This window comes from Archocentrus centrarchus, unplaced genomic scaffold (assembly GCF_007364275.1).
Source record: "Archocentrus centrarchus isolate MPI-CPG fArcCen1 unplaced genomic scaffold, fArcCen1 scaffold_37_ctg1, whole genome shotgun sequence".
Classification (NCBI taxonomy): Eukaryota; Metazoa; Chordata; class Actinopteri; order Cichliformes; family Cichlidae; genus Archocentrus; species Archocentrus centrarchus.
Window position 1 is genome coordinate 3,458,347 of NW_022060264.1, and position 16,085 is coordinate 3,474,431.

The window sequence follows — 16,085 nt, forward strand, 5'->3', positions numbered from 1 at the left end:
AAAAAAATAGCCTGAACTGTAAGAGTTAAGGAAGAAAAACAAAAAACTAAACAGTAAGTATTAAACACGCAGCATATACACATGTGAAAACAGAGCGAGACACAAATACAACATGCATATGCAGCACACAAAGGTCAAACTGTTAAAAGTGTGTGTTACAAATGGCGTAAATTGGATTCCAGCCATCTGTGACACCAATTTGATCTTCAGTTATACCATCTGTACTGTATGTGTGCTTGTTATTTTTTATGCTATGAAAAGGTTCTTCACACTGTGCAGCTGTTGGGGTGTCCTGTCTCTATTTACTCTGATATTGAACACATGAACATATAAAGAAACCTGTCAGTGTTTTGTCATTATTGTGGTGCAATTAGCAGGTTATTTCAACAGTAAAGGGACGCATAGGCAACAATTAACTGGAATAGTTTTGAAAATTGCGGAACAATATCAATTATTATGTCCTGAATTTTTCAACTTGAGATTCTTTTAGCAAAGCTTAGACAATGTTATCTATATCTATTCTCACTGATATACTCAAAGAAAGAAAAAAATGCCTGAAACTGAAAATTTAGAGCAGCCTCAATCCTGAACTATTGGCTCACAGGAATTGCTTACAGTATAAAGACACTGACGTCATTATTTGAAACTTGCCATGTTTAATATTAGCATCCACCACTGCAACAGTATATAATGTATATTACAGAAAAAAGCACAATGGTCCACTTTAAGTGAGTGAATGAAATTTAAAATGTAATAGCTGTTCTTTATGACTGGGGTATAATATTGATAAAAAGCATTATTGATAAATTCATTAATCTTTTCTTTAACCATGATCTCTCCACTGACCAAACACTTGCATGATTCAGAATTATTCTTACCTTAATCTGAAGGCCGACCCCGGCTGTCACAGGTCAAGGCCGTGGTCTCCTTGAGTCACAGCTTGCAGCTTTTCATCAAAGCTTCTCCAGATCCACAGATAATCCTTCAAGGAGCCAAGAAGATTTAGGATAGCATTCTGAGGAAGACACTGCTGAGCAGCTCTCACTAGTGATATTCAGGTGGTTTCTTCAGCTGAAATTACATATCCCCATACTGTAGAAACACAGTGTGCTCTTTGCGCTAATCTGATGGCTGGAGTTACCAGTTACTTTTAACAGAATCGTACCCTCAATAATTATGTTTCCATTCACATCCAGTATACAAGGGAAAAGACTAATTTTAAGAACTTTTGTTCCTTTTTCCTACATAGTTGTCAGGAAGTCTCTGCTGATTCACCTTACAACATGATTCTTTTCAACTTTTTCTGCATCAGCCTCCTCTTTTCCAGCTGTGTCTCCTTCACCTGAACGTCCCCACTGTGTGAAAATGGATTTCTCTCACTTTTGGTGCAAGCAGCGGGTTATTTGCATTTCCAGCCATAGTACTCATTTCACAAAATTTCATGGGAGAGGGTCGGGAAATCAGTAGCTGGAGGTTCAACTCATCACAAAGCTCATTTCTTTCAGGATTCAAAAAAGTGTGGGGGGGCGAGTCAAGGAGTTGCCTAAATTTTCTGCGGGCTGATTTCATTATGCTTGTAGTCAGCAGGTTATTGCTTGAAAGGTTGAAGCACCTCGACTGCATGTGTGCATGTTAATACACCAAATGAGCTAATTTTATCCACTTAAAAGAAAATATAAAGCATGTAAGAGAGAAGAAATTCAAATCCAGGTTACAAGGTCAGTGCATTTCACCTTGAGCAAGCAGTGCTGTTCCCACCTTTTGAACCTTCGTCTTCAGATGGAGAGCCGCGAGCGAGGGTGCTGCCAATCACCAAAACAAGCATCTGTGAATCTCCTCCGTCTGCTTTTTTCTTCCCATCCTGCCAAACAGCCCAATTGGGGGAATCAGGCAGTGATTAGTTTCCCCTGAGCCACATATGAAGGACGATCCAGCAGGCTTGTCCTCATTAAGCCTCCATTAGCGCAAGTGTAATGGATTTTTAATGAAGGGGGGAGACACAAACACAAAGATGAGCTCGACTTGACCCCGACATCAGGGGGGAACCTGGCCAATCAGTGTCCCTGAATCCTCCTTCTTGTTTTCCTGTGCTGTTGTCCTCAGGGACTTAAGTTTACAGCAATTCAAGCTTTTTAACATATTTAAATCTCTTTGCATTTAAAACCCTCCAAGTTTCCTGTTAATCTTAAAAAAAAGAAGAAAACACAGATTCCGCTGACACGTCGTCTCTTGTGTGAAAGCTATGTTTCTTCCATTTACTCTCTCATTAGCTGTTTTGTTGTCTCGCACGTCTGCAGTAAGTGAATTGTTTTCATGTGGATCAGACGATGCTGATGAGAACTCTTAACAGAATAGAGGCAATCGTCCTCTTTTTACCGGGAGCGTGATTTGTTCCCCGACTGTGTCGACTCCCATTACATGAGTCCGACAAACATCATTAAGTTGCTTTTGTGATTCACAGCGTCATGTTAGGCCTGGGTGGAAAGTCATTAGAGCTGCAGCAATCAGACAGAGGAGCTTGTACAGTTAAGCAAAATCACAGATGAGATTTCTTCACATTTATTATTTAAGGAAAAATGGATGCATTCAACATAAAGTGAAGGTGCTTTCAGAAACTACTGTCAATGTTAAATTTATTGTTGAATTTCATCCAAAATACAGTAAAGTGAGAGAATATTAACCAAACCAATAGTTGGTAGAAGTCCTCCTTGTCGTTAAACTAGCTCAACATTGTTTTTTACTTTTTTAGCGTACATGGTCTGCTGCCAGTGTTTCCTTTACCATTGCCATGTGGGGGACTTCCTCCCTCCCAATAAACCAAAGGGAAAGAAAATAAATGAGATGCCTGTTTTCCTGCTCCAGAATAAGGTTTGGACCAATGAGATGGACCACATCTGCTAATCTGACTTCTGATCTGAATCTAATCTTTCCTGTTCAACCTTTGGAGTTTGAAAGTATAAATAAATATACAAAAATCAGCTTTGTAATATGTTCTGCATCGTCATGCACGGGTTCTGACATGTGAATGATGCAGTGACTATCAGTTATGTGACTCCTGACACAGGAATGTAGCTGCTCCTCTTTATCAGCCAATCACAGCAGCTGCACCGTTACTTGCAAAGCCAAAAAGCCATGTGTGTAATTTCTTCACAGACACCCTTCAAAGCAAGAGTTTCTAACTGCAGGATGTTGCAGACAGAAGCCAGTGCATAGCTGCGGCTTAACAATGTGAAAGTAAAAGTTACACAACTCACCTTTGTAGGGAATTCTGATGTCAACTATCACACTGGTGGTCAGCACACACACAGTGGAAATATTTCTATGATATTTTTTGTGAATCTCCTCATTTAGATTTTAACAGCTATTTAACGGCAGTTTTAACAACAGTGGCTAAGTGAAAAGTTGGGACAGACCTGCCCTTCGACACACACATTGCTGTTGTGCTACTTTCAAGATGCAATGTTAAAAATCAGAGAGGTGAAGACATTTTTATCCCCACCAGGGATAAAATAATGTAGACCTCCCCACCCCCACACACCCTAAATATAATATACCCTTTAGTTTAAAGTGCCTGGTGCATAAACTATGGTGCATGGCTCTTTTTTTAGTTCAGAGGTTAGAAGAAGCATTTAGATTCTGTATAAGTACCAACTGTGAGCCAAAAGATCAGGCTTGAGGTTTTTCTTCTTCTTGCCTCTATATGGTCATCACAGGCACAGACCACAGAAGCCCCGCCAAACAGAGGAAAGCTGAATTAAAGATAACTAAAATGGCTTGTTTCAAGCAGACAATGAACTGAACTAAGGGGCTGAACCAGGCCTGTTTTGGCATTATTATATAAACATACAACCGTTGTTTTGTTTTCCTCTGAAATCAACATATTTCTCTGCTTATTGGTTAAATTTAACAGCAACTAACAAGATTTCATTTAAAGACTTTCAGCTTAATTGCTTGCTCCACAAGGCCCATTATAATTAATGCTCTGACTCTGTAATGTAAGTGTGATCAACAATGGTAAGCATACTAAGGATGGAGTACTTTTCTTTGTTTAAGGTGTCTGGATTCTATCATCAATGACTGGAACACATCAGACACCAGCAGTGCACAAAGCTAATAAAGGAGGCAATAGAATTATAATTACTTCAAGGAGAACCAAATTATCAGAGGCCCAGACCAACCTTTGGTCTCTAAATGAATAGCAAATTGATGAAAGTGCAAGGTCAATCACTTGGGATCATTTGCTTTGGTGTCAGTACAGACAACACAATGGTTCAGCTAACACAGTTTTACATCAGTGAAGAAAGGATTTGCAGCCAAAACAGCTTTTTACCACAAGACAGATTAAACTGAAAGAAAAAAGCTGATGAACAAGGTAAATATAAGGCTAATGATTGTGCTCGAAAGAAAGAAAGAAAGAAAGAAAGAAAGAAAGAAAGAAAGAAAGAAAGAAAGAAAGAAAGAAAGAAAGAAAGAAAGAAAGAAAGAAAGAAAGAAAGAAAAAAAGAAAGAAAAGGGGAAAAAATACAAGTCAGTCCTTGCCCAGCTGTTTGGTGATAGATGAGACAAAGGCATGGATTGAATAGGGTGTCTGCAAAGATCCATTACACATCAGCATCTAAACATCTTTACAATAACTGCCAGTCAGCAGCTAAGCCTGAGGAGGAGCTACAGCTGTTGCATTTCCAATATCCTAAGTCACTCCTGAACCAGAGACAACATCAGAAACCTCTTACCTGGGGTCAGGAAAAAGAACTGGACTATTGTGCAGTGTCAAAAGTCCTCTTTTCAGATGAAAGATGTGAGGTCGATTTTCATGAGTTGTAAGCCATGATCATCAAAATTCAACCAAAAAAGCTTGAAATATTTCATTTTAAGTATAATGACGTACATGAATATTATGAAATAACATATTAAATATATACAATAAAATATTATGAATATAAATATTCATAAAATTTTCTTTTTTTTTAGATGCACTAATGCACTATGTTCTCAGGCAGATAAAGGTTTATATTTACACCATTTTCATTTTTCAGCATCATTTGCCTTTTTACAACCTGTGCAAGAGTGTCCTCCCACAGTCCAAAGATATGCATGTTAAAGGTGAACTATTGATTTTAACTTGGTCACAGGAGCAGGTGAAAGACATATGAAGCTTTGTTTGTTCCTTTTACCATTTCAGTCTGTATGTTTAAGTAGACAGATTAATCCATATGGGCTGCCTTAAACCTTACAGATAGGCTACACATCTGAAATGAAAGTGGAAAAAAAAAGAAAAGAAAAAAAACACAGGGAAAAATCATTCAAACCTAAGTAACATTTCTGCAGTTTTCTGAATGAGTAACCTTGAGCTAACATTTGATGCACTTCTAAACAGCTACCGCTTTATAAATGTGAATCATTATATTTACAAATCATAAATTCTTACAGAATCCAGGCCAGAGTCATTGTAGTTGAACCTTTTGAAGTGAAAAGACATAAGCCAGTGACTCCTTTAGAACATGAAAGGTTTTAGATAAATTGAGCAGGTTCAGAGACGAGGCTGAACAAATGCACCTGAAACACTAGAAACGATGACAAAAAAGAAAAAAAAAGACACGTCAAAGCCAAAGAGAAAGGTAGCGGGAATGAAAGGCCAAGATCAAAAGGAGAGCAGAGAGCCTGTAATGCAGATGCACTTTCCAATTACTTTCTCATTTTGACCTACTGAGTAGCTGCACATGTCATAACACTACAGCAGATATAATGTTCTCATCAGGACCAAACTGGCATCTTCAACTATGCACCGGTCTGTCACAAGACAGCTCTGTTCAACACGACAGACCGGTGCAAAGTCTACAACAGTGAACCCCTAGCTGGTGACTGGTCCACCAGGGCCACTGTCCAATGCACAAAGTGCCTGACCCCTCCCTATGCGGAGAACATGCAAACTCAATGCAGAAAGTCCCCATCCAGATGATGGATTAGAACCCAGGACCTTCTTATTGTGTGGCAGCAGTGGTAACCACCATGCCACCGTGCTGCCCCATTTCAAGTGGTACAACCTTCTTAAGTGGTGCTCTTAAAAAATAAATAAACAAAGACATTTCTGGCATTGAGCTGTTTCATTTTTTTATACATAAAGTCCTTACAGTGGTTGAAGAATGATATTAAGACACTGTCTGAAGCTGTCCTTTCTCATACAGAGGCCACATCAGGCACTTTCTGACATCTACTTGCTTGCTGTGAATAAACTGGGCAGAAATCTGCACTAATGTCATAAAGGAGTCAATTATCACATGATTCTCGTACTATGGATCTGGCAGGGTGAGGACGATTTCAATGTCCAAGCTGAGGGAGTTAGATACTTAATAAAGTCCAAAAAGAGACAGGGCTGTACTGCATCTGTGACAGCTTTTGACTATGTGTAAAGATGCATAGTCAAAAGCTTTCACTGATAAAACACCAATTAAAAACTCTGATTTTTCTTCCTAAACTTTGAAGTGACCTTTCTTACCTGTCTTATATCAAGCCTGGGGACTCTGCTATGCAACATGATGATTCAGGTGTTCCAATCACTTACATGGCCACAGATGTAAAAAAAAAACCAAAACATCTGCCTAACCATGCAAGACTGCTTCTACCAACATTTGTGAAAGAATGGGTCACTCTTAGGAGCTCAGTAAATTCTAGCGTCGTACCGTGATAGGATGCCACATGTGCAATAAGTCTGGTCATGAAATTCCTCACTACTAAATATTCCACAGTCATCTGTTAGTGGTATTATAAACAAAGTGAAAGCCAATGGTAACTGGACTAGTTCTTATATAGCGCTTTTCTACTCAGTCTGAGCACTCAAGCGCTTATACAACATGTTTTACATTTACCCATGCACACCCATTCATACAAGCACTTCCATGATTAACTAAGCTAAGTGCTTTTAATTATCTAACATTCACACACATTCACATTCTAACGGTTGCGTCGGAGAGCAACTTGGGGTTAACTACCTTGCCCAAGGATACATTGGCACGCAGCCTGGAGTAGCCAGGAATCGGACCGCTGACCTTCCGATCAGTAGGTGACCTGCTCTACCTCCTGAGCTACAGCCACCCCAATGGGAATGCCAAGAACTCAGCCATGAAGTGGGAGGCCACATAAAATGATTGGCGGTTGCCAGAAGAACGGTACTTGTCTGACTGCATTGTGTCAACTGTAAAGTTTGGTGAAGGGGGGATTATGGTGTGGGGTTGTTTTTCGGGAGTTTAATTTAGTTTAGTTTATTCAGATTTGTCATGCCAGAACACACAAACATAAACAAAAACAAAACTTGGCACAACACTTATTTCCATTGTGGTCCCCAAAAGCAACCAACAACACCAAAGAAACACCTAAAACATACAAGTTACAAAAACGAAAAATAAATAGAAATTTTCTTCAAAAGGTACCTTTTTATAGTTTTCATAAAAAGAGTCAGATCTCTTATAAAATGCAACTCTGAAGGAAGACTATTCCATGCCAGAATGCCGGTATAAAAAAACTAAATTTTCCAAAAGACTCAACCCTGGGTAAGTGCAAGGGTGATGCACTAGATCTTGTATTTATAGAATGAAGCTCATTAATAAAATTGTTGGGCTCACCTCCTTAGTTCCAGTGAAAGGAAGACATTTTAGACAATTTCATGCTCCGAACACTGTGGGAACAGTTTGGAGATGGCGCCTTCCTGTTCTAACATGACTGCACACCAGTGCACAAAGCAGGTCCATAAAAACATGGATGAGCAAGTTTGGTGTGGAAGAACTTGACTGGCCTGCATCATACAAAACTGAATGTATACAGGAAGTGAACAAACAATCAGTTATGATACGAGTAGACCTTGATCTACCATCATGCCAGCTAATCTCAGTCTCTATTTATATTGCTTTGTTGATAAAGTACTGATTTTATCTGCAGCATACCTGCTGAGCAGGTATTTATACACTGCAACCAAATATCACATTTTGGAGATGCAAGCTGAATAGCATCCGGTGTGAATGTCTTTTTTCGATCTTTGATTGTGTAAATATCGACATAGGTCAGAGGACATGGATACACATGCCAGCTAGAGCTGGATCTTTAGGGGCAACCATGATATCAACTGAACCAGGTGGCAAGAGGAGATCTCCTTGACACCTGCTTTCTGACTTGAGAGAGAGTCTTCTGAGCTGGGAGTGTGTATGTGTGTATGTGAAAGCAGCCCGTGCTGGAACAAAGTTGTCAAGGTCAGTCACCGTGAGAGTTTGTCACTGTTACTCGGCTCCTTGTTATGCCGCAGGCTTCATTAGCTGCCCGATTGGCCTTGAGTTCAGCACCCTGATGAATGTATTTTGTCGTAAGAAGTCATTACTGGTTGCAGTGGTCATGACTGGTCATGACTGGGCATGACTGGCTGTACACACAGACATATACACGGAGCTACAAAAGATTTTAATATCTCATTGTAATATAGGAAGCATATAAATATAATTGAGCAAGATGACATTAACTAGAAGCATCAGTCTGGCCAGCATTCAATGCAAATTAGAAATCGCTGTCTAATGAAGTCTAGATAGAGACACTGAACAGCTTGATTGCACAAGCTCTCTCTCTCTCTCACACACACTCACACACACACACACACACACACACACACACACACACACACACACACACACACACACACACACACACACACACACACACACACACACACACACACACAGGCACACACAGAGAGAGAGAGAGAGACTTCAGGAGCTACAGTGACATCAGGATCTGAATCTCAGACTTAATTGGATGCAGGCGGTGGGTAAATGACAAGTAAAAGCACAGAGGATGGAGGTCAACGGAGGCTCCTAAGAGAATGCTGTTTTCTTTGCTGCACAAATCTTTAAGCTTGTTTCCTTACAGATACACATGTTAAAAGATTTCATATTATGTCTCAGTGCACATACAAATTCCAGTCATTACACTCAGAACTATGCATAACGAAGCATGAGCTACCCCACTACCTGACAGTACATAGTCACACAAACATATACAGTAAAATGCTTCTTTTTTTCTTCCTATTTAAGTCTTAGCTTCTTGCTAGAAAATAAAATCCCTTGTTTGCTTGCTTAAAGTAAACCAAAATAGTTTTTATGATGAGTACACGCATATTCCCTCCCAGCCCTGTACATACCCACGATAGAGTGACACACTATAAGCACCACTGGAGGCATTAAGCTCTTGAAACATCTGGGGCTTACTACACTGCAGCAATCTTTCCTTTCAATCATCATAAAATCTTTTGTTTTTATTTTATTATTTAGATCTATCCAGTTATTTATACACAATAAACAATGTGAGATTATAAAAAAAATAAGCTATTAAGCACTATTGCATTTCACCAGGTGTCCTTTGGAATAATTCTCATTGATGCTGTTTTACCACTATTTATACACCTGTAAAGTCATGCCTTGGAAATACCCATAGCCAAAATACCAATAGCCTTCTTTTTCATCAGCCTGAGCTTGTATGAGAAACAATATATAAAAAACAAAATGAAAAAAATGGATGTTGCTTTTTGTGAAGCAGATCTACCTGAAGACCTATTGATCGAAACCACTTTGAAAAATTATGAGAAAGTCTGGCTCCTTGGAAGCAAAAGAAATGAGGGGTGGTTCAAGGCTTTTGCACAGTGGTGTATGTATCCTTGCACCTTGTTGTTTAGACTTAGGAAAAGACTTTAATTAAAAAAAAAGGCATATTCTGATTGCCTAGGGTTAAAGTTAACATTAGGATTAGGGTTGGGGTCACTGCTGATGATTTAGTCCTCACGGGGTTAAAGGGTATACAGTCTATGACTGTGTATACAAGTTGCTAACAACTCAACTATCTAACACTGGAACAATGAATCTCTTTTCATCCACCAGGTCAGTAGCAAACCACCAAGAGGTCACGTTAGGCAACATTTTAGACACATGCTGAACAAACACAGTTTCAGAAACTAGAAGTTACCTTTCAAAATCAGCTCACCTCCAGGTATTCCAGCCTCACAGTTCTTCTATTATAAGATTTACATCTGATTATGCAATAAAGGTGAAAGTTCAACATGAAAAGGTACTAGGTATGAAACTAACACTAACCTAACCTGGTAGATGTTAGGAGGCTACATAATTTTATTGATGTTTTTTGGATTCGGTTGTAAGAATTTTTGCCTTTGGAAAAGTAATGCACCATCAGAGCCATAGGTTCTCATAAACATTCTTCTGAAAGCTTGACATGCCTGAAATCTGTCTGATTTATTTTTTATTTTTTGCATATGTATTTATGAACTTACCATAGATAAGTTTTGAAAGTACCAAGATGCACACCAACACACAATTTGAAAACTATCTCTGAACACAAACAAAAAAGCTGGTGCTAATTTCTGCCATCTGCATATTCTCTCATTTATTTAACCTCATTATTTGTGGACAATAAATTCCTATTTCCAGACAAAGCCTGGAGGAGAGAAGCTAACAAATATCTGACAGTGTCAAACTTGTAGAGAAAATGTTGGAAACAGTGGGGGTGGTGTTTAAGTGTTCATCAGTGTGTGGAGAATCAAGGCAAAAAGAACAAAGTTGTAAAGTGACAAATTACCACCAGAGGAAAGGAAGCGGCACTGAACAAATGTCTTGAGGGCAAAATAGCAAATTGGGCCTTATAATGTAGCAGATTTGAAACACAATTAATCTTTTGGAGATAATTTATTTTTAAAAGAGAAATGGAGTAATATATTGTTTGTTTGTTTTGGGGGTTTTTTTGTGTTTTTTTTAAAGTTAGGCCTGTTTAAGGAAACCACGGTATGTTGTAACTCAATTAAGAGTCCCTATAAATACTGCACAATTTTGCAATAGGATGTGAAAATTACCAAAATGTGTTACACGTCACTTGTGCAAAACGTACCAAAATAACTGAGGTTAATGTAAACAACAGTTTGTCATGCATACTAAAATGAAAGAATTAGGACTGCCTTTCCCCCCCAGCCGTGTTATCTGACCCACCTATTCTCTTCACTCACCACAGTGTAGGTGCCTCAGCTGTTCACTAGTCATTTGCCTCATTGTCTTCGTGCCTTGTACCTTAGCTTCCCAGCTTTCACTTTCTCATTTTTTCAGTGTTGCTGCCCTGGCTTTATTCTGGTTTCAGTATTCTCCCAGTAAGAAACTGGAAGTTATGGAGCATGAAGAGATTTCCACTGAATTTTAAAACCAGTTACTGGCTGTGTGATGGCCGACTCTATCCAGACTGGTCCAACAGTTTTTACCCTTAATGAACATATTTCAGACTAGGCAGCAAAACATGTTTAATGACCTGAAAGAAACATCCTGGAGGTGTAAGTTCAACACAAAGTAGCTTTGCTCACTTCACCAGTTGGTGCACTTTGCCAGAATGAATATCCCTATTCAGAATGTGGATTGTATATAACTTTATGTTTCTTTAGAGTTCACTTGCTTGCAGTACTGAATGTGTAGAAGCCGTCAGAATGAGCTAAAGATCTAAAGATTTTTTTGTGGCTGCCAAAGCTCACATAGGGGGAACTGAGAGGAAAGGTGACAGGAAATTCAAAGGATATTTAGTTTCTCTTGTTAACAGACATCTTCGCTAGCTACTTTTAATTCAGCACATCTAATTAGATGACTCCCTGGCCAATGACTGCGGCATGACCATGGCACATCTATCTGGTCTATTATATACCTGGGTCAGCAAGTGTTTTTGAATAGCCTGGACAGATGTAGGAGGATGAATAGAAGATGTAAAGAAATATGTGTCTCCCTCTAGCCAATTCTGAATACCGATTGATTTATTTCTTGAACATATTTTCCTGTACCTCTGCCTAGTCAGAAGGGATGAAATGGCAAAGGTGACTATTTCAAAGTTAACCATGAGAAGTAAACCCAAGGCAATGTACAGAAAACACACAACACCCAAGTGGAGAATCATTTATCAGAAAAAATGTAATGTCAAATATTGAAATATGACATTGATTAGCTTCTAGTTTCTGTGGATAAAACTAAACTCAAACCTAATCCTAACCCTGGACAAGTTGTTGGAGATTTGGTGAATGTTTAATTAAGTATGATGACTACCTGAGTATAAACACTACTGGAGTAAGCCAAGGGCCATCTATGATATCCATCTATCCACTTATACTGCTTTGGATCACTAGCAGTCTAAGCAGAGATGCTCAGATCGCCTTTTTCCATGCCACCACCTCCGGCATTTCCAGGTGGACAGACAAAACCTCTAGCATGTCCTAGGTCTGGCCTTGGTAACCTCCTGGCAGGAACATGCCCAAAATGCCTTACGTAGCCCTTTGTGACCAACCAGAGCGCTGGCACTCCCAATTTCGTAATTGCAACCACATATGCTAAACCAATAATTCTTTTTGCATATAAAACCAGAGAATTTACACTTACATATTGTAAATGACCCCAGTGCATAATGTCTTAAACGTTATAAGGTTTGCAATATGTATTTGTTATTCTAGCTGTTCAGTCGTTTCCTGTAAAGACGGATGTTTTATTTTGAAAAGGAAAGAACTCTTCACATGTGATGTCGAAAGGTAATGAAAGGCGTAGCAAACAGCAGTGTAAGCTAAAGGATTGACAGGAGAGGCAAACAAAGTAAGGAGAAATCGGGAGAGTAAACAAGGAGTTTAGCTTCAGCTGAGAGATGGCAACAAGGTAAAATTATATGCATCATATGTGTCAATTGTTTCAGTTTGTCATACGATATTTGTTACATTTTGTTGCTAATAGTTTAATGTACTATGCCTTTGTTGTTTATTCTTCATTCATTCAGCTCTTATGTTGGTCTGTATGTAATATAAGCTGACGAATAAAGGACAGAGACCATCAGTTCAGGCTTACGTTTTCTTCAGCTGGAAGCTACAGTAAGAGCTTGACCACCCGACGCACGCCACTTGACGGAGTGGCAAGATCTCAAGGTGCACGACTATGATGGCCAGTAGGTGGCAGCAAGTGGTCTGAAAACAAAGGCGATAAAGGAAAAAAGAGGCTACACGGAAAATGGACAACACACAAGCTTCATCTGTGAGTCCTGAGGACATTAATGAACAGATTGTTTGTTTACAAAGGGAAATTCAAGATCACAAAGACCTGCTTCAAAATGCAACTGAAAAAACAAGGCAAGAAATAAAAGAAACAATTGACTCTAAAGAGAAAATGCTGGCAGATCTACAGTCTCAAGTCCAAAGCACTACAGATGAACCTCGCCGCTCTGAACGCACCAGAATACCAACAGAAAAAATGCTTGCTTATCAAACAGAAGAAGTAAGTAAAAAACAAAAAAACTCATCACCTTATATGAACAGTGGAAAATACAAGTACGTGAAGCAAGAGAAAAACTAAAATCAGACACAACTGAAGAACACCTGTCATCACTTGCAGACATTTTAGAAAAGGGAAAGGATGACATAATGAAACTCTACACTGACATAAGAGGTCATGTAGCTCCAACAGTCAATTTGAGACAAAAAATTGATGCATGCGAAGCTGTAACTAGTGACATCATCAAAATCATATATAAGAGACTAACTGGTGTTGATGGAGATTTTGATGCTGAATATGAAAGATGTCGTTTACGCGAGCTGCTAGATCGTGACTATGCGCTCTCCATTTATGGTTCCACTGCAGCACAATCCAGTAACACACATCACTCCTCAGCTTCATATATCGCATCAAAACGGGCTGATGCAGCAGCAGAACTGGCAGCAAAAGAAGCTGAATACAACATCGCGCTAGAGGAAAGAAAGCAAAGAGAAAAGATAAAGGCTTTAGAAGAGCAACACAAGAGAGAACTTGAAATCCAAAAATCCGAATTGGAGCGTCTGCAAGCTGAAAGGGAAGTGGAAGCAGCTCGAGCGAGATTGGAAGCTTATGACAGAGAAATACTGCAAATTAGTGATGTCCAGTCAGTCAAAGGTGAGCAGAGGAGCCCAGATTCTGTCCCTCAGCCTTCTGCATCACACTCACCTAACATATCCACGTCATCTGCATCTCCTGCAGTTGCTCAACTAGCACAAGCCGTCCAGGACAGTATAACACTGAGCAGACTTCCCATGCCAGAACCAACAGTATTCAGTGGCGAGCCAATCCATTTTATTGAATGGAAAACCTCCTTTATGTCACTGATAGACCAAAAGGGTATTTCTACTGCTGATAAACTTTATTACTTGAAAAAATATGTCACTGGCCCCGCTCGCAAGTGCCTGGAAGGCACCTTCTTTAGAAATGATGAAGAAGCTTACCAAGATGCCTGGAAAAAACTTAATCAACGATATGGTCAGGCATTTGTTATTCAAAGAGCATTTAGAGAGAAGCTATCCAACTGGCCAAAGTTACAATCCAAAGATCCTGAGGGATTAAGGAACTTTGCCGACTTTGTAAATGCCTGCCTGCTAGCCATGCCTCATGTAAAAGGTTTGGAAATACTGAACGACTGTGAGGAAAATCAAAAACTGACACAAAAACTTCCTGACTGGGCAGCTGCCAGATGGAACCGCCATGTTACAAAGGCCTTAATGGAAGGCAAAGAGTTTCCCAGTCTCAGTGACTTTGCTGCATTTCTGTTGCTGGAAGCAGAAATTGCCTGCAACCCAGTCACGTCCATCTCTGCTCTCCATTCATCCGAGTCACGCAGTGATAGAGGGAACCTGAAGGACACAAAAAGAAACAAGGCAAGTGTCTTTAACACCAAAACACATGAACACTGCGACGAGACACTAACCAGATCCAACTGGGGCTCACCATGCACACTGTGCCAAAACTCACATCCACTCCACAAGTGTCCACACTTTATGAAACGGTCACTAGCAGAGAAAAGGACATATGTGAAGGACAATAAGCTGTGTTATGGCTGTTTGAAGCAAGGCCACAGTGCAAGGGACTGTCGACGCCGCCTCACATGTGACACTTGTTTGAAAAGGCACCCTACCTGCCTTCATGATGACGGTTACATCAAAGACACAAAGGGAGAAAGGCACGTGAGTGTAGAAAATGCATCACAAAGCAATATATCAGAGATAACCACTGCTGTGTCACTCAATGTTGCTAGAGATGGACAGACTGCCAGTACTTCAATGATTGTGCCAGTGTGGGTGTCATCTAATGCAAACCCATATAACGAAAAACTTGTCTATGCCTTATTAGACACTCAAAGCGACACTGCTTTCATTGATCAAGAACTGTGTCATGAGCTTCAAGTGGGTGCAAGTCCAGTGAAACTGAAACTAACCACTATGATGGGAGAAAACGTAATTATAAACAGTGAAAGGGTGGCTGGCATCCGTGTGAGAGGCTACAGCTCTGCAACGCACATTCAACTGCCCCCTGCATACACAAAGGATCATATACCTGCCAATCGTGAACACATACCAACCCAGGAAACGGTCAAACGTTGGAGTCACCTATCACCAATCATAGACAAAATCCCACCACTCCTCAGTTGTGAAGTAGGACTCCTGATAGGCTACAACTGCCCCAGAGCACTGGCACCCAGACAAGTGATACTCGGCAAAGAAAATGAGCCCTATGCTGTTCAAACAGATTTGGGGTGGAGCATAGTTGGTGGTCTAGCTCCGCACTTTGAGACAGACATGATGAACAGCCTCTGCCATCGTGTTGCCATAAAGGAGATCCCTCCTATGACTCCCTTGGATGCAATACGTGCACTAGAAAGTGATTTCAGGGAAGTCAATGGAAATGATAAAACAGTGTCTCAAGCAGAACTCATTTTCCTTGACAAACTCAGAGACGCCATAAGAAAAAATGAGACGGGGCATTATGAAATGCCATTACCCTTTAAGGAAAGACCATACATGCCTGACAACAGACAACTTGCAGAGATTCGACTCAACCACCTCAAAAGGAAATTCTCCCGAGATGAAAAATACAAGATTGATTACGTCAAGTACATGAATGACATCATCAAGAGAGGTGAGGCAGAAGAAGTGCAGGATGATGGACTTTCTGGTGAAAAGTGGTACATACCACACCATGGTATTTATCACCCAAAGAAACCTGAAAACTTGCGTGTCG

The 16,085-nt window shown here is 39.9% G+C and overlaps 1 protein-coding gene across 1 annotated transcript; it reads left to right on the forward strand.

The window, feature by feature from the left end:
• The first annotated feature begins 13,365 nt into the window (after positions 1-13,365).
• Positions 13,366-15,290, forward strand: LOC115776806 (uncharacterized). The gene is made up of 2 exons (XM_030724582.1): positions 13,366-14,741; positions 14,809-15,290. The coding sequence occupies exons 1-2, from the start codon at positions 13,466-13,468 to the stop codon at positions 14,847-14,849; spliced, it is 1,317 nt and encodes a 438-aa protein (XP_030580442.1). The 5' UTR covers positions 13,366-13,465; the 3' UTR covers positions 14,850-15,290.
• The last annotated feature ends 795 nt before the right edge of the window (positions 15,291-16,085 follow it).

Excerpts from the sequence above, each read along its gene's own strand:
- LOC115776806 (XM_030724582.1), top strand. The coding sequence starts at position 13,466 with ATGAAACTCTACACTGACATAAGAGGTCATGTAGCTCCAACAGTCAAT. Across the intron at positions 14,742-14,808 it reads CAAGGCAAGTGTCTTTAACA|CCAAAACTCACATCCACTCC; the intron begins CCAAAACACATG and ends ATGCACACTGTG.